The sequence below is a fragment of the Telmatherina bonti genome (assembly GCF_933228915.1).
Source record: "Telmatherina bonti genome assembly, chromosome: 2".
NCBI lineage: Eukaryota > Metazoa > Chordata > Actinopteri > Atheriniformes > Telmatherinidae > Telmatherina > Telmatherina bonti.
The window spans coordinates 14,593,260-14,613,015 of NC_136620.1; the positions used below are offsets into that span (position 1 = coordinate 14,593,260).

A 19,756-nucleotide genomic window follows, 5' to 3' on the forward strand; every position below is an offset into this window, starting at 1 on the left:
TGATAAATCTGAGTTACTGCTGAATGTGTTAGCACAAGGATTAACATTTGTATTGTAGTGTATTGAATGTACCGACTTTTTAGTGAGACCAAAGACAAATTTCTTGCCTTGGTGGGACAATAAAGTACTTTTTTTCTCTTCAAACATACTTAAATAACTATTATCCTGTCCTGGAAGGTGTGATGGGAAATATTGTCCTGTTCTATATACATTCCTCATACATTGCTAATATTAATCTTTCAGATAAAATAGATCAAAATAGAAAATGTAAGAAGTTCATGATACACCTATAATGGCATTAACGTGGGACATGTATCCACCTCATGGTAGATCTATCATTTAAAATAATTTACTGACAAAAAAAGCTTACAGCTGTGATGGGTATAGGAATTCATGGTTTGGACTCTTCTTTCGGGATTTTTTTGTGGTTACTCATCTTCATGGACAACAAAGATGTTTAAGTTAAAGGTCAAAGTTATTTTACACACCAGCACTTAAGATCTCTAAAGACATTTTGAATACTTCAGTAATTGTATTTCAGAATGAGGATTTCACTATTACTTATTTTTCAAAAATCCAGATAATGATTTTTGCCAAAATGAAGTAGTTCTACCAGAACCAGTCTACTATTATCTAGAAATAAAATACAAAAACCAGAATTAAGATAAGTCTGAAGAGGGTGTTTCAGTGGTTCTGGGTCAAAGTTCAGATTAGCACTGTGAAGATTATGCACAGGACAGACATTGTGAAGTCCCGGATTAACACAGATTAAAAGCAGGCTGGATGACTATTACAGATCCATGACAGCAGATGGAAGCAGGAGGCTCAAACCAACCAAACACTGACAAATTCCCCCCTGAATCTCTGCCCTCACGGACTTTAACCTCTCACTTCTGAGGGATCATGGTACCTAAGGAGTGATACTTGGAATCAAAACAGCAGCAAACCAGTATGCACAAACAAACAAACAAAAAAACAAACTTCAATCATATATACTCTTGTTTTTCTCTATTAGAAACAACACAAGCTGTCACAAACGGCGATCAGGTCTGATATGTGTGGCTTCCTATCTGACACCACTAGAGGGCAAACCCACCAGTAAAACAACCAACCAGGCACTTCAAGAAGAATCATCTCATCCCAGAGAGCAGCCCACCAGTTTGGTTTTCAGTTAAACCACTTCATCGATAAGAAACATTACACGTTTTTTTGTCTTTTTTTTTTTTTTTTTATAGTGAAAGCTCCCTGTTCTGTTATTTTATCCACAGCAACCTGGTGGGAGAAGGATCCAACAGTAGGAAGAGATTTAATTGATCATAAGACTTGTTACAAATTTAAACGATTACAGTAGTTGTTACTGAAGGACCACTTACCACTGCTGCTAAATTATCGGTTTGAACATGGGAACTTGATGCCACTCGGGAGAAAATGGCTCTGGGGAAAACTACTTACCCATAAATCTGCCAGTTTTCATGGTTCTCATGCAACTAAAGACATGAATACTTGAGATTTTAATTGTTTAGAAGTTAATAAACATTATGAACATCCAGTGAACAAAATTGTGGTAAAAAAAAAAAAAAAAAAAAAAAAAAAGCCAAAATGACTAATGATGTCCTCGGAAGATGCAGAATATTTTCAGAGTTCATATTTGAGTTGAGCTTTTAAAAAGTTGCACTCTGCAGTGTCATTCCAGAAACATTTTAACTTTGGATCGGAGAAACACCGTTTAGTTCAGTTCCAGATATCTGTAACAATCTTCCTGCTTCAGACCAGCTTCTACACCGCCAAGCAGATGAAAACATGGAACGTCCTTTAAGTCTAGACCTTCTAGACATGTGAGAAAAGACATCAGCAATGGCTTTTATCACCCCATGACTAACAGAAAAGGATCCTAACCAAGTAACCAAGTGATCACTGAAAACTGACATGATTTGACTCATCTCCTTTCGTTCTCAACCAAAGATCCACAAGACACATTTCTCTGTCTTTTTATTAAACCCTTGTGTTTCTCCATATTTTATGAACTCACAAGAAATCATAAAGTAACCTCTATCACTTTCACAACTACACAGGTTGCCTCCCAACTCTGAAGCATAACTCAAAAGATGGCTGTGACATCAAACTCAATCAGTCGTGTTCACAGAATTTCAGACAAATTTTAAGATATGTTTGCCAAAACTAAGGACAATAGAAACATTCATTCATGCATTCATTATCCTAACCGCTTAGTCCAATGAAGGGTCACGGGGAAACAGGAACCTATCCCAGCAGTGTTTGGGCGAAAGGCAGGGTACACCCTGGACAGCTCGCCAATCCATCACAGGGCTCAATAGAAACACAGGTTGCTAATATTTCACAGAGATTGATGGCTTCTGTCTTACATGTCTTTCACTTCTGAAAATATTCTATGGCTAGCTTTAGGAACATGCATTCTATGAAAGGCTTTGAATAGTCCCACGTAGGCACATTTCAAACTGTCATGAATCCTTTCAATCCCCCTTTTCCATTCTTCCTCTGTAGATTATTAAATCCTAAATTTTGCTCTCATTTTACTCTCACCTATGATCCCAAGCTGTAGGATTTGACAGAAAGAACAAGATCACAAAAACAAACAGCCAAAAAGAGTTTCCTCTGCAATGTTTCTAAACTCTCCCTTAGAGATATGATGAGACGCTCAGTCATCCAGTAGGAGATCAGAGTAGAACTGGAGTCAGAGGGGCTACATGACATGGCTTGGACATCTGGCTAAGATGCCTACTAGATGCCTCGCTGGTGAGGGACATGCCCAACTGGGATGAGGCCCTTTGGAAAGACCCAACACACTGTGGAGAGACTGTTCATTAGCTGGCCTGAAAATGTCTCAGGATCTTCCAGATGAGCTTTAAGAAGGAGCTAAGGATATGAAAGTCTGGAATGGATGGATGGATGGATGGATGGATGGATGGATGGATGGGTGGATGGGTGGATGGATGGATGGATGGATGGATGGATGGATGGATGGATGGATGGACTACTCTTGTTCCCAGATTGACTTTGTGATGGAATCTAGATGTTTAATATTTACTCTGTTACCTTGACTTTATATTCTAATCATATCTGCTTAAAGGATGACATGTTCGGCTCCTCTCAGTCTGGTTTCTGTCCTTGAGCTCTCACGGTGGTCTGATTTGTGTTGTGGCAGTACTCGAGGAAAAAGGCCAGATAAGAGCCGAGCTACATATTTGGATGGCTTTCTTCTATCATGTTAGTAATGTGTTGTATATACAGCAGCATGCCCTTCTATATGTGTGAAACACTCCTTGGAAGTGCTTTCTGCTTTCTGCTTTCTGCTGATGGTTCACAAAGAGTCTGCTGAGCCTTCAGATCAGATTTACAGACTTGTCTTCTTGAAACTTTTACTTCCTTTCTCATCATGCCTTTGATTTTTATTTAGCTATGGGACATTCATCAGATGTCAGCAGGAATATGTCAGTTTTAAATATCAGCAAGTTGTGTTTAAATCTCAAAATAAACTGTAAAGGGGTGCTATTATGGTATTTGGAGTTTTCTGACCTTTCTACAGTGTTAGTGTTGAATCCTCATCAGACACGTAAACGGCACTGTTTTTTATTGAGTTTCAATTTGAGTTCCAGCACTCTCTCCGTTCGGTTTCCATGGCGACGAAAAACGTGTCGTTTTAGAGAGTTTTTTTCTACCTGGAAATCCTTGTGACGTCCCGGGGGATAAGGTTCGGTGATTGGTTACCTTCCACTGGTTAACAAGGGCATGTACAAATACATCAGGTGGGTGGAAAACGTGGGATAAAGTTATTTCCAACGATGGCTGGTGAGTTTACCAAAGAGAGACATCCTGCTGCATTCGTTGCTGTGGGTTTCTGTTTTCCACTTCGTTTTCAGGGTCTGATTCAGGTTCCAACATGTAGGGCTGTATGCTATGTGTTGACATTGTAGTTTGGTTTTTTTATTGAGTTCATATTAGCCTAATCCTTCTGTTTATGAGATGTTACAATGACGGCGAAAGCAGTTGCGGTGCGCGCTCCCGATGTAGTGCAGTGGCGGGAGGCGGGGCTTAATGCGGAAGAGTTTCAATCCACTCGTTTTGCCCACAGGCTGATCTGACAGCCTACGGAGAGGGTCAGTCTGAAGTAAATAAAGCGGTTTGTGACAATAACTTGATCAATCCCAGCCCTTCTGGGCTCAGAAATAAAAATAAAATAGCCTGAAATGCACATAATAGTTCCACTTTAAAATCAATGCATCAGCAAGGCTACAGTGGTCAACGTGTTTCTGTAAAGGAAAAGTCACATTCTCTCTCTCATGTGGCCTGACCGCATCAGCCTTCACACAGGAGTTATATTTCCTTCAATGCCATTAAGAGCCAACTGATACCTGCAAGTACAATATGATGCAGGGCTGAATACTAATTAACTTAATTAATTCCAGTTGCACTCCATCAGACCCAGATACCTCATCCTGCTGTAACACTGACCACTAGTGTCCAACCTCAGTCTCGGATAACCTGTCAGGGGTTGTCATGACGAGGGCGATTGGTGTAAATGACTTCCCCAGAAAAAAAAAAAAAAAGGTACACACCTGGTGTAAGGAGCTCCTCGATTCCCGTGTAGGAAGAGAACACCTGACCCATGAACTGCTCCTGCTGCTCCCTGTAGTTATTCTGCAGGTAGTCCATCAGCATCACGTATCCAGCCTGCTGCATCGTCATCACTTCACAGAACATCTCCAGCTGAAACACAGGAGCCGTGAAAGGCAACACAGACATCAAACAACGCCACAAACCTGCCACTGATTGTACTTTAACTGAAGGACTGGACTGTGCTTTCAACTAATAATCTACTCAGAGGAACAGAAATCTATACCAATATAGATCAGATTAAAACCAAACAACTCTGACCAATAAACTGACTGAAAATCACCTTTTTTTTGGCGGATTGGTGTAAATGACGGGTACACTTCTGGTGTACTGAGCTGCTTGACATCCATGTCGGAAACCAAGAGGAACAATTCTGTGTGTCTGTTACTTGTATTACGCTCTTACTTCAAAAAGAAGTTGGGAAGCTGCGTGAAATGTGCATAAAACCATAATGCAATGATTTCCAAATCTCAGCAACTCTCAGTTTTTTATGTTTCTAGTTTTAGAAGAATAATGTCCCATTCTGGTCTGATGCAGGATTCTAGCTGCTCTACAGTCCTGGACCTCCATTGCTGGATTTTTGGTTTCACGATGCACCAAATGTTTTCTCTTGATGAAAAGTCTGAACTGCAGGCAGACCAGTTCAGCATGTGAACTTTTAGCTTGTAAAGACATGCCGTTGTGATGGATCCAGTAATGTAATGATTTACAAATCTCTTCAACCCATAATTCATTCCCAATAGAACCCAAAGAACCAGATACTGAAACTGAGACATTTTACTACTTCATGCTGTTGTGATGGATGCAGGATGTGATTTAGCTCTGTCTTGCTGAAATCTGCAAGGCCTTCCCCGAAAGAGACGTTGTCTGGATGGGAGCTCCATGTACTTTTCAACATTGAAGGAGCTTCATGGACGTGGAAGCTGCCTACAACATATGCACTAATATAACGCCATATCGTTAGAAATGCAGGCTTTTCAACTGTCTATTTATAACAATCTGGATGCTTCCTCTCCTCTTCAGTTGGTAGGGCACAATGTCCATGGTTTCCAGAAAAAATTTGACATTTTCATCCATCTGACCACTGAACAGTTTTCCACTTTGTGTTTGTCCAATTTAAACGAGCTTTGGTCCAGACAAGACAGCAGTGTTTCTCATTTCTGTTCTCATATTCACATACGGCTTATTCATTACATGATAAAGCTTCAACCTGCATTTGTGGATTTCAGGGTGAGCTGAGTTACTGACAGTGATTTCTGGAAGTCTTCCTGAGTCAATGCACTGATTAACAGATGTGAACCATGTCTGGTTTTAAAGAAATGCTGCCCGAGGACCCTGAGATGACCGACATCCAGTTTTGCTTTCAGCCTTGCCCTATTTGAATACCTTTACATCTGAGAAGCTCTGCCTTTCTGAAATACTCCTTTTATTCCCCAACATGTTACTCAACTGTTGCCAGTAACTTAAAAAGATGATAAATGTGCCTCCAGTTGATTCCGATTTGTACAAATTACTTTTCCAGCCTTCTGTTGTCCCTGTTTCACTTTTACTTACCTGTAAATACAGGTAAGTAAATCATTTTAATGTCTGCTCTACAAGCAAGAATCAACTTGAAAATCACAACAGCAGACTGGAGATGTTTTTTAAATCATTTTAGACAAAAAAGCAAGCCATCAATAGCCCTGGAATTACTCCAAGTGAGTCACGTCCCTCTGGTTACAAAATAACTATTACCTTGAGAAGAAAAAAAATGAGTCAACACAACAGCAGAGCCAAAAAAAAAAAAAAAAAAAAAAAGGGACTTCTGAAGTTGTGGCAGGCTGACCTGAGCTGGAATGTAAACCAGCTGGAACATGTCACAGAGCTTTGGAGAAGCCTGGAAACAGATCATGTTCACAATACAAACCAGCAATCTGCCTCCGAAATCCAACCTGTGGTGACTTATTCTTGACGTTTCGTTTTAACTGTAATTTATTATGTTTATGTTTTACAGAGAGCCAGGGTCGCTGAAAACTGCTTTAATAGTGGTACGGATATTTTTATAACATGAAATTTGTGTATCCCTGTAGAGGCTGACACCATAAAAGGCACCACGTGAGTGTAGGGAGCACACTCACTGCGTTACACACAGAACATTATAGGTGTGTATACTTGTTCGAAAACAAACAAATGTTTTTGTTCATGAGTAAAGTCTCTTTCCTCATCATCGCAGGACATTCACTGGAAGAGTAAAACGGTCTAGGCGTCACGCTACAATCTTATTGTTCAGACTCTTTTGTGAGTGAGTTTTCACATGTATGTGCGTATGTATGCCCATACATTTCCATAGCCTAAAGAGCGTAGAGACCTTTTGTAAGACAGGATTTGTTCGGTTTGATGATTGCCTCTGTATGGTTGTCACTCACACTCAGCCTGAAGGGAAGTCTCTCACACACAAACCCACAACGTTCAGTTGCCAGCCTCGCCCATCACTGCCATGTTTTCTTTAACTGTGGTATGATAATTCCTCCTTTCAACTCCTCTAACACATTTCTAAGAGCTTGTTTACGGACATTGCTGTAATTGTGTTACTGGCCTTTTCATGTTAAACAAAAACTCTGAAGCTGAAGTTTGATCGGTTGTTGGGCAGGATGTGGAGTCTGCATGCAGCATGTATGTACTTTTAATCTTTGCAAATTGTTTTCATGTTGAAAATTGTTTTTCCCTTATAGCAATAAACTGGATTTAATTAAAATCTATGAAAAAAATGACTTGTTTTGATAATAAATTTCAATGTCTGAAAAAGGTGGAAATATTCAGCTAAAATATGATCAAATTGGAGCCAATTTAATTATTCAGAAAGGGACAAGTTGGGCAGAGATCCAATTAGATGTAATCTCTTTGTGTTGCAAGAAGGCGGCAATCACATTTGATCTGACTTCAGAGAGATAGTGCATCTAGTGCTGATGTTCTCATAAATCAATGTGTCAGAATGTCACCAGCTGGGAGAAAGAGAAGAGCTGACATACTGACAAATGTCACATTTAATGTAAAGTAAAACATGGTGCTTTGTAAACTGTGTAGATACATTATCGCTCGTGTAAACACAACTAATCTCAAGTAACATTTGCACGGTGGCCATCCTTAAGTCTATGCAAAGCTAAATATGGCAGAGCTAAAATGACTGAACTGGAGTTGAAGGTGTTTTTACAATGCTGTGAATTTACAGGCACTAACATTAGTAATCAGTTAACTGGCACAAATTTTAGAAACACAAGATATGTTAACAGAAGAATACAAGATTTTTTCCCCCTTGTTTACGTCACAGTTGCAGAAGAGACCAGGTACAATGGTCAGCTACTGAGTTCAGTTCATAATAAGGTAAATAATTGTGTTTTTTCATCCAAATGTGAGAAATTGCTTCAGTAATGGAGGGGAAACTTTTAAAGCTATTGCACTGGTTTATATTTTATATCACAGTTGATTAAATCAATTATAATATAGTTAAACACAAGATTTTTTTTATTGGTTAAAGCTGGACTACAAGTCACATGATTCAGATTATTACATTTTGGCTAAAAGTATGTATTAATTTAGTCATGACACTTTAAAACTAAACTCTGTTCCAGGATTGTAACAAAGATCTACAAGCTTGTTTAAAATACACTGAAATTTTTCCTTTTTTTTTTTTTTTTTTTTGTCTCTTTTCTTTTTGCTTCAATAGTTTCCTGCTTCAACACATCTGGTTAAAATAAAATGAATCTAACATCTTGCCAAGTTACAAATAACGACCCAGTAACTGGAGTCAGGTGCGTTGCAGCAGGAAAACATCTAAAACCTGCCGGACAGCGGATATTTGGATCCAGAGTTCAAGATTTGTGCTCCAGAGCAAACAGTAGACTGGGTTATATAACAACTTAACATATAACATACACGTAGAAGCCCAATTTCTCACCTGCTCGTCAGATATGACCGCTGTGTTCTTAAAGATGATCCACTCCACAGGCTCGCTGCAGGGGGGTGTCGTCAGGGAGCCGTTGTACATGAAGTATTTATCTGTAGAGTTGGGCAGGAGACCCTGCAGAGTGAAGGGAACGACCTCGGCACTCTTACCTAGACCGCAAATTAAAAAAAAAATACATATGAGGAAACTTAAACAAGCAAAAAAAAAAGAAGAAAGAATGAGTTATAAAAGAAAAAAACAAAAGAAACTGACAAAACACATGTACCATATCGGTTTACGTTCCGTATGCCATCTATGATGGCTGCATAGTTGACGTTGTCTTCAGCGCTTGTCTGTGAAATAGAAAATCAACATTTTTACCTCATATTAGCACAAATCCACTTTCAGAAATATTCTTCGCATCCAAACCCAGAGGAAAAGATTAATTAAAGAAGAAGAAAATTTTAAAAATTAAATCAAAATTAAAATGAAAGAAATATCAAATTAAATTTTAAATAATATAAAATTTTCTGGTATTAAATTATATGGCATGTATGATATGTGTTATGTAATTACCACTTGCTGTGGTGTCCTCCACACACACAATCAGATTTAGGCTTCAAGCTGTAAAAATTACTCAGCTAAATACTTCTCTAAATCACTTATGCCATACTATCTTTGCATTTATAACTCTGACACCTGCACAAGTAATCCTGATAATGTGAATCACTGAATTACAGGAAACCTGTCGTGTAAGTATTGCAAACAAACACATTCAGTTTTATACCGCGCTGTCAAAGCTCACTTTGACAAGCCGGAGGTTACAAGCATGCAAGGAAACAATAAGACTTTGATCCAGAAAGCCATGTCAGAGCTCAAGAGGTAAACCAACCAACAGTTCAGCTCAACTAAAATATTATCTGTCTTGTTTTTGAGACACAGTTGTAAGTGGTGCATTCTCCAGTTCACAAAGAAAGCTGAAAGGGAGTGTCTGGCACTTGTTATACCTGAAACATTCAGGTTATAAGACCTTTTCTTTCACAAGTACAAGATCGAATAATGGCCCAGTTACTCTGTCAAGTTGCTGAGAGCACAAAACTACAATCTACCACCACACCTTTGTGTTAGCTGGTTGTTTACACACATATGCACACACCACACACACACAGCCTGAAGCTTCACATCAGAAATCTTTCTGTGTTTTGTTCCATCGTGCCCTATAACAGTCTGAACATGCCAGTGAAGCCGAAGGCAACTTGACTGCAGAAACCTGTGTGTAGAAGTGAAGATAAAACATTTATTTTTAAACACACACTGAAACTGTTCACGGTCTGGAGAGGTATACAGAAGAAACACTGAATCAACAGTAAATCAAGACTAGAGTTTATCTGCCACAATTAGGTTTTTCTTTTCCACTTGTATCCGACTGGTATTTTTAAGAGTCAACTTATTATTATATAGGGCAGGATGAAAGTTGTGTTTCACTATTGATACGGATCTAACGTTTATAGCTCTGTTTCTGCCGGAGTTTGCACCTGTAGCAGAAGCAACAGACTCGAGTAGATGTTGACAATAGCAGCAAACTGACAGGAAGTGTCAGAAAGGAATGTAATGGGTGATTAATGCAAATTTTGGAACAACTGGATGTTGTATGTGAATATTGTAAAATGGATGATTATGAAATTAAGGGGCAGATATCATAAGATTGCTCTTCTTTCTGCTCCTTTTCATTCAAGCCATATTTAATTGGCAGTCTTATTTTGTATTTATTTTTATGTTGTTTTGAATGAAATAAATAACAATGAAATGAAAAAAAAGAAAAATGGAAGTGTTTCACTCAAGTGGGACAATCAAGTGAAATGCACATTACACAAAGAAAATCTAGCTAACTATGGTTTTACGTGATGAGGACCCACTCGCAAAGATGTTGTGCCACAGGAGCAAAAAAAAAAAAAAAAAACAAGACAGAAAAAGTGCACAAGTGTACATTTGTGTTTTAATTAGTCTTTAGCTCACCTGGCAGATCTGCTGTCCTACTGACAAAAGATACAGCTCCTTAACATAACCAGGCCAGGTTGAAATCCTAGGCTTAGGCTTTCACTGTATACTTACTATCAATACAGGCCACTAGAATCCACAAAATCTTTATAAAAAAATATACACACACACACACACACACACACACACACACACACACACACACACACACACACACACACACACACACACATATATATATATATACATATATATATATATATATATATATATATATATATATATGTATATATATATATATATATATATATATGTATATATATATATATATATATATATAAAAGCGGTGCTTTCACTCTAGTGGTAGCATGAGACGGAGTCTACAACCCACACAAGTGGCTCAGGTAGTGCAGCTCATCCAGGATGGCACATCAATGCGAGCTGTGGCAAGAAGGTTTGCTGTGTCTGTCAGCGTAGTGTCCAGAGCATGGAGAGGCTACCATTTGATGGGCCAGTACATCAGAAGACATGGAGGAGGCCGTGGGAGGGCAACAACCCAGCAGCAGGACCGCTACCTCCTTCTTTGTGCAAGGAGGAACAAGAGGAGCACTGCCAGAGCCCTGCAAAATGAGCTCCAGCAGGCCACAAATGTTCATGTGTCTGCTCAAACAGTCAGAAACAGACTCCATGAGGATGGTATGAGGGTCCGACATCCACAGTTGGGGGTTGTGCTTACAGCCCAACACCGTGCAGGATGTTTGGCATTTGCCAGAGAACACCAAGTTTGGAAAATTTGCCACTGGCGCCCTGTGCTCTTCACAGATGAAAGCAGGTTCACACTGAGCACATGTGACAGACGTGACAGAGTCTGGAGACGGCACGCCCGTTCCCCAGACCTGAATCCAGTTGAGCACATCTGGGACATCATGTCTCGCTCCATCCACCAACGCCAAGTTACACCACAGACTGTCCAGGAGTTGGCGGACGCTTTAGTCCAGGTCTGGGAGGAGATCCCTCAGGAGAACATCCTCCGCCTCATCAGGAGCATGCCCAGGCATTGTAGGGAGGTCATACAGGCACGGGAGGCCACACACACTACTGAGCCTCATTTTGACTTGTTTAAAGGACATCACATTAAAGTTGGATCAACCTGAAACAGAAAGTATGCGTTTCCGAGTATTGAGACTGATCTGGCCTCATAGAAATGCTGTAGGATTTCCAGATCTACACTGATAAAAAGTTGGTCTATGGTCCACTATCGATTGTAGAGTTTGACAACTAATCAAAAAGCAGCGGGGACATATAAATGCAAATGAAGATGAGTAGATATAGTTTGGATCATCAACAATTCTAAATCTGAAGAACCATGTCATCACATCTCACTAAGCATCTTAAAAGTTTAACAAATACAGGAAAGGGGCCACAAATTTACATGGATGAAATGGAACAGTTGAGAAAAGGTGAGAAGTTTCCGGGCAAATGTAGCGTTACCATAGAAACTCTCTTTCTTTCTCTCTCCCTCACACAGCCTCTCTCTCTTTAGGCAGACAGAAGTGAGGATGTTGCAGTAACTGACTGGCACAGCTCAGATGAGTTAACTAAGGTCTGGCAACCAGCTCCAACAGCTCCGTTGTCAGAATGAACCAGTATGTTTTACTGGTGCAGCATAGTCTAGTAATTGTGACAAATGATGCTTGAGTCAATATCAGCTGACTCAATGCATTGAACAGCTAATGAGAAGCTGGACTGAGACAACTATATATGGGTCAGCTCTTCAGTACTTTTGACACTTGAGGTGCAGGCACGGTCACACAAAGGCTCCAATCAAGTGCAAAACATGCAATATTGCACTGTGCTTTGAATAAGAGAACATCTTATCTTCATTCCAGCCATAGAGGAAAATTAATTTTGTTCTTTCAAGACAGACATAAAACTTTCTGCTCATGTGTTTATCTTTGGCTGCTCCTGATTGGGCATCACCGTCACGAAGAACATCTAGTTTTAATTCCAGCTTTCTTGTTGCTTGATCATTGGTTGCTCTTGATTGGATACTACTGTCAATAGGCCATGTGACAAAATATGACAGAGAGTGGCTTCATCATAATTTCCAGGTCAAAACGAGGTCTCTTGATGCCATAGTAGTGATAGTGATCTATTTTATAAATAAAATATAATGAATGACTAATATTTTTAATAAATAATAATACTTTATCATGGAACACTCATGGTGGATTTACAGTATAGAGTAAACACTACGTTTTCCTGCTGGATTGCAAACTTCCTGGACCAGGACAGCAGTCTAGCAGAGCTTGTAGGGTTAATGCTGACAAATCTTGATAAAAAGTCATTTGTTTTGTTTTAAAATCAGATAATATTGCATAATTGCCACTTAGCCATTAGCAGGGTTAGCAGTTCATTATAACCGAATGCTGATCCTTTCAGGGTCAATGGAATCGGTTAAAAGAAGAATAAAAATGCACGCTAGAGAAAGAGCAGACTCCACCTCTTTAGGAACCTTAGATTCTTTAATGCTAGCAGCAAGATGCTAAATAACTTATATACAGTAAATTTGTGGTGGAAAGTTAAATCTGCTTTGCAGCCATCTGTTGGAGCACCAGCATCAGAAACAGAGACTTAAAGAAACTGATGAAGAAGGAACCTGATCTGGAGCCCGGATAGCTGATTTTGCAAAGGGGAACAGTCTTAGAGCTGCTAATCTTTACAAACTTCACAGACTCCAGATTACATATAAATAAAATAAGAGATTTCTTAAGCTCAGTTTTAATAATCGCCTGCACAGGAAGATATTGCTGCGAACAAAAACAGCATCAAAATGTTCACACTACACTTTCACGGCTTGTGCTCTTGATTAAAAGTTCCCAAAATGTAAAGTGTCTGTTGTGAAGTGTTGTGAAGGTGCCTTAGAGTGCACATACGCACCTCGAACAGCACAGCGAGTGCTGTGATTCTGCCTCTGTTCTTGATGGCTTCATCTACAGAGTCAAACTGTTGTGGCTCATAACAGTATATCTGCATCTACGGAAGCAAAGACAGATGTGTTAATGCCCATTTTCGACATGGTTGACATTCATCCTATTTTCTTTTTTATTTTAAAATCTTATCATGAAGAAGGGATTAAAACAAGTTGATTTTAATCAACACTTTTCTACACCCAATAGGCCACATAAATAAATCCACCAGAGCCAGCAAGTGGAACTAGAAATAAAGAAAAAAAAAAAAAGAAAATTTCAAAGCTGGAAATGGTTAACAGGCATTGATCTCACTGGTTATGAATGTTATTCACCCTCACAGCTCCCTATATAAGGCCCACTTTCTTGTACCTGGTTGGACCCCATATTTCCTTCAGAACTGCTTTAATTCTCAGTGTCATAAATTCAGCAAAGTGTTAGAAACATTTCTTAGAGATTCTGCTCCATCTTGACATGAAGGATCACACAGTTGCTGAACATCCATGATGAGAATCTCCCGTTCCACCACATCCCAAAGTGGCTTTGTTGGACCGAGATCTGGTGACTGTGGAGGCTGTTGGAGTACATTGAACTCATTGTCATGCTGAAGAAGTGGTCCTCTGCTGCTGTAGTCTACCTGCTTCCAGGTTAAATGTGTTGTGTGTTTAGGGATGGTATTCTGGTATTTGACTTCATGATGCCTTTCTATGATCTCCAACTAGTGTGCCCATTCTCCTGTGACCTGTGTGTCTGACCTTGTGACCTGTGTGATTTGTGAAAAGAGGAAAGGCAGAGAGAGCCGAACTGGGGACTATGAGCTCCTTAACCATCCCAGCCAAGAGGCAGATCTTGCTTTTTCAGAAAAAAGACAAGTTGTGCCAACACTTTTCTGAGCTACATGTCACTACGTGTCAGAGGAAGCTAGCGGGCCCTGACAATATTAGTGAGGAGAGGTGCATTTTGAGGACCTCTGTGCTGCTGATAGGCAGGTCCTCCTCTTTTCCCCTCTTGCTAGCAGCTAAATTAATACTTCCAAATGGGGCTTGAGAACTCCTGCCCCCAACCTTTTTAATTAGTTTAGATGTAGATATCCTTGAGGTCCTGATACATTTTGACAAACTGGCAACTCTTCTTGGGAGTGTTTGTGTCAATGCTGCAGCAACTGGGCAGTATCTGGGGCAAACGTGCCCCGATGGCTGAAAGGTCCAGATATCTTTAACAGATGGTCATGGCGTTCCTCCTGGAGCTTCTTTATCGTGTTGGGCAGTAATGAAGAAGACAACTGAAGCTCGAAAACCCAGAACCTACACACATATGATGCGCTATGAACCTGTACAGTGCTGTGAACAAGTTTTTGCCCCTTCCAAATTTCCTACTATTGTGCAAATTTATCACGCTTAAAATCTCTTATTTTCTCCTTGTGTGGAAAATGACTGACTGTGGTTCGTTGGAGTCCAAAAGCCTAAGTAATGGCTTTGTAACCCTTTCCACACTATTGGATCTTAATCATTTTGTTTCTCCCTTGTTCTTGAATTTCTTTGAAAATGTGTGTTTTCTAAAGCTCACAGCCTGTTTCACTTTCTCAGACAGCTTCTATTTAAGCAATTTCTTAATTAAGCAGGTCTGGCAGTAATCAGGCTCATGTAGGTTTGGAAAGTTTTTTTCTTCATAATGGAGCTCTTAAATAACAATATTAAAATTTGTGTGCAAATCTGAAACATTTAAAAAATAGAAAATAGAAAAAAATAAAACAATGGGGAGCAAATACGTTTTTACAGCACTGTACATGAAGGCTGTAACCACAGCTGGGGCAGGTGGTCTTACCAAAACAGGACCTAATGGGGGAAATCTGTTGGAATGAGGGGCTGATTCATTGAAAGGGAATGATTCCCCCAAGCAAACTTTTCTTTCTCATGCATGCAAAGTCTCTGACATGATGATGACTGCATTGTTTGCACACTGTTTGCTTTAGAAGCTGGTGCTGGAAGCACATTCACCATCCTCTTCAAACTCAGAGAGATCTGTAAGGGGGGGCAACTTCCAGAACCTTGGCTGCCCTGCTAATCTCCTCAGCAAAACAGTTGGCTGAACCCCGTTGTGAGGTGCTACCTGCCAACTGCTGCTCACAGGACAGCTCATTATCCTCACATGAAAAGATAGTTTCTATGTCTACATCTTCATCTACTTCCTCCTCCTCTTCAACTTTAAACCCTGAGGTTAGGGGGGGGGGGGATAGTGTGAGGCTGATTCATTGGAGCTGAAAGTAAAAGAATGATGAAATAGTTACGCAGGACTGGAGATTTTCTCTAGATAAGATTGCACCGTATGTTTTTATCTGAAAATCAGCACACATATCATGTCCATCTTCCAAAGGCACGCAGAGTCCACAGCCAACACAAATTTGTCCCTAAAGGCTTTCCATACTCTTCATCGTGGAGGGCAGTGGAACTGACAGAGATTAGAGGATGACAAATGCAAATCATTTATATATCAAATTAAATAAAGTCAAACTTTATTTCTAAAGGACTTTTCATGCCAGGGGCAACACAGAGTGCTTTACATGAATAAAACCAAGTCATGCATGTTAATATAAAACAAACTTGCACACATCACAATTCATAATAGGAATTTAAAAACACTCATTTTCTTTTTCACATAGTCAGACGCATGCACACACACAAACACAGACATTATTTTTTTTTTTTTTTTTTTTTACTTTATTAATAAAATAGATTAAAAATCAATTTATAAAATAGTTAATTGCATTTTTTATTATGCCAGTTTCATTTTGTTGTTATGTTTTTTCTTGTATTTATTTTGCTTTATGTAATTGTAAATCAGTTCAGCACTGAGAGGTTGATCAGTTTCAATTTCAGTTCTCTGTAGGGGAATCGTGAAGTTTAGAAATCATGAAAAAGCACACGATTCAGTTTTCTAAAATGTTCTCTGAACGTATTACAGAGAAGTTAATGTCATTAGTATAAGTGTAAAATATTATCTGCAGTCAGCCTTAAAAGTTTGCATAAAAGCGTCTGTTGTAACACCTAAAAACTCAGTTATCTCACCTCTAGAGGGTATTTGACTCCATCCAGACTGTGTTCAGAGCCTGCTGAGGAGGCATTGCAGCGACCCCAGTGGAAGGTGATACGCCCCACCTTGAACTTTGACCGTAGACCGCTTCCGCTGACATAAAAGTCTCCATCCACATTGATCGTCACTGAAAATAAACCAGCATTTTCAGCACATTGTTGGAAAAATGATCATTTTCATACAAACATTTAAAAATCTGTCAACAACTGAAGCCTGTGTGTGATTGTCATTCATTTGACTTTGTCTGTTGTGTGTCAGTCTCATTTTTCATTCTGAGTTCTTGAACTCTATCAGAAATCTTTGCTTTTTTTTATTTTTTAAATAAAATCTGTATTTTACTGAACAAAACTTTCAATGAAGAAATCAGTTTTTTTACTCAAACTAAAAATGTTCACCTGTTGAAGTTTTTGCATTACATTACATACATACATTACATACAGCATTTTTCTACATCAAACAAAAGATAAAATATATTCCCAGTTAACATCTCCGATACCACCTTAACAACGCTCATCACTGAACCTGGAAGTTCAACTATAAACTTAAAAGATGATTTCTGAATACAAACCCTTTTTTCTTATAGAAGCTTTCCTTGATTTGCCTTTATTTTAACTCACCTGTTAATCACATACTCATTTTTAACAATATGATGATGTCTCCTGAAGTTTCCTGTTTTCATCCATATCTCTTTTCATTTGCATCTTTTTCCCCAAACTGCATGGAAACTGGGACTGTCTCAATAAAGTGCAACAAACTCCCGCTGTAGTTTCCCTTTAGGAAAACTAAAGCTCAGACTGTAAATTAGTGATCTAAATGGTCAGAGAAACAGCGCAAGCTAAATCCTCAACATAAAAAGTAATACCTAAATGGTTCATTAATTAAAATCCTGCATGTAGAATCATCTTGAACACAGTGAACATGTCAAACTTCATGTTGCAGCTAAATTTATTGGACGTGTATCATGCAAATGGGTCTGACCTTATCAGATGCTTAAACTTGCTTAGTGTGTATTTGTCTTTACCTGTCTTGCCATCATTCTTGATGGTGGTCCTGTCAGTCGTTAAACTCTCCCAGCCATCAAACCTCAGTTTCCCATACTGCCTCTTGACCTGGGCGAGGTTCTCCTCGATGTTTATGGGAGACTGCTTGGCATTGCTGCAGGATGGAAATTTCTTGGCCCAGTTGTTTTGGTTTAGTGTTCCTGGTTGGAACACAGTGGGAAAAAAAACCAGACAGCATCCAACAAGTCAGAAACATGGACGATTAGCAAACAGCCTCTGAACAATGACATCTTAGATTATTCAGTTTAGAAAACAAATGTGTAAAAGTTTTTCTTTTAGCATCAAAATGTATCAACACATTGCAGTAACTGCTGAAACTAAACAGTGGAATCAAGCTCGGTTATACCTCAACCTGGGTCAATAATGTTTTTCTCTCAATTTGATTTTTAAGTTGTTTTTTTTTTGGTGCCGATTCAATTTAAATTGCAATTCCTCAGTATTGCTGAGTTATAGTTTGCTTTTTAAACATCAGACTATATGAAAAGGTTGCATGATGACCAAGTTTACAGACTATATCACAAGCCAGATTTCCTAATTAAAAAAAAGGGCTTGTTGCTGCCGTACGTTCGGCTATTAGCTTTGCATTTACCTCAGGATGGTGTCTTGCTAGGTGGGCTGTAACATTAGTCATGTTAAAGCAGTACGCAGCATGTGCATTACAGAGTTTACAAACAGTTTTTGACATGTCCAGCTCTGCTTACCCTCAAAGCAAAAATTCATAAATGTGTTCACACTTTTGACTTAAAATATGATGGTGGAGGATTTATCTCTGTGGATTTTTGCAGGTTGACCCCCCATTCTCTGTCTTATTTTTAAGTGAAAACTTCTTTTGGCATCTAAACATTCAAAACTGAAAAAAAGACTTTTGAGAAAAAAAAAAAACAATTTAAAAATTGTAAAAACAAAAAGTCCTGGTTTTTATATGAAACAATTTTCTCCCACCCTTAGAAATATACCATATTTATCCCAGTAAACAGGTACATCTCAGAAAATTAGAATATTAAGAAAATGTATGTTTTTTGTCAGTATTTTCAAAATGTGAAACCCATATATTAAATAGATTGATTGCACATAGAGTGAAATATTTCAAACATTTATTTCTTGAAATTTTGATGATTGTGGCTTATAGATAATGAAAACCCGAAATGCAGTGTCTCAGAAAATTAGAATATTACATAAGATCAATAAAAAAAAGGATATTTTAAACAATTATCAGGCTTCTGAAAAGTATGTTCATTTCCATGCACTCAATACTTGGTTGCGCCTCCTTTTGCATGAATTACTGCATCCATGTGGCGTGGCAATGGAAGTGATCAGGATGTGGCACTGCTCAGGTGTAATGGAAGCCCAGGTTGCTTTGATAGCAGCCTTCAGGTCATCTACAGAGTTGGGTCTGGTGTCTCTCATCTTCCTCTTGACAATACCCCCCAGGTTCTCTGTGGGGTTCAGATCAGGTGAGTTTGTTGGCCAATCACAGTACAGTAACACCGTGGTCATTGAGGCAGCTTTTGGTACCTTTGGCAGTGTAGGCAGGTGCCGAGTCCTGCTGGAAAATTAAACCAGCATCTCCATAAAGCTTGTCAGCAGAAGGAAGCATGAAGTGCTCTAAAATGTCCTGGTAGATGGCTGTGTTGACTGTGCACTTCCGAAAACACCATGGAGCAACACCAGCAGATGACATGGCTCCCCACATCATCACTGACTGTGGAAACTTCACTCTGGACTTCCAGCAACATGGATTCTGTGCTTCTCCACTCTTCCTCCAGACTCTGGGACCTTGTTCTCCAAATGAAATGTAAAATTTTCTTTCATCTGAGAAACAGTCCAGTCCTTTTTCTCCTTAGCCCAGGTGAGACGCTTCCGTCATTGTCTCTGGTTCAGGAGTGGCTTGACACGAGGAATGGGACATTTGTAGCCCATGTCTAGGATTCGTCTGTACGTAGCGGCTCTTGATGCGCTGAGTCCAGCTTCAGTCCAGTCCTTGTGAAGCTTCCTAAAGTCTTGAATGGATGTTGATTGACAATACTCTCAAGGCTGCAGTTATCCCTTTTGCTGGTGCACCTTTT

At 39.2% G+C, this 19,756-nt stretch overlaps 1 protein-coding gene across 1 annotated transcript in view; it reads right to left on the reverse strand.

The window, feature by feature from the left end:
- The window catches only part of ptprz1a (protein tyrosine phosphatase receptor type Z1a), a gene marked incomplete at both ends in the record, with an annotated part of 61,747 nt that overhangs the window by 37,618 nt on the left and 4,373 nt on the right, over window positions 1–19,756 (reverse strand). The window contains 6 exons of the mRNA XM_079256316.1: window positions 4,593–4,743; window positions 8,585–8,742; window positions 8,859–8,925; window positions 13,511–13,606; window positions 16,605–16,756; window positions 17,651–17,830. Of these exons, the coding sequence (XP_079112442.1) occupies window positions 4,593–4,743; window positions 8,585–8,742; window positions 8,859–8,925; window positions 13,511–13,606; window positions 16,605–16,756; window positions 17,651–17,830 (804 nt within the window). The remainder of the gene's footprint in view (window positions 1–4,592; window positions 4,744–8,584; window positions 8,743–8,858; window positions 8,926–13,510; window positions 13,607–16,604; window positions 16,757–17,650; window positions 17,831–19,756) is intronic.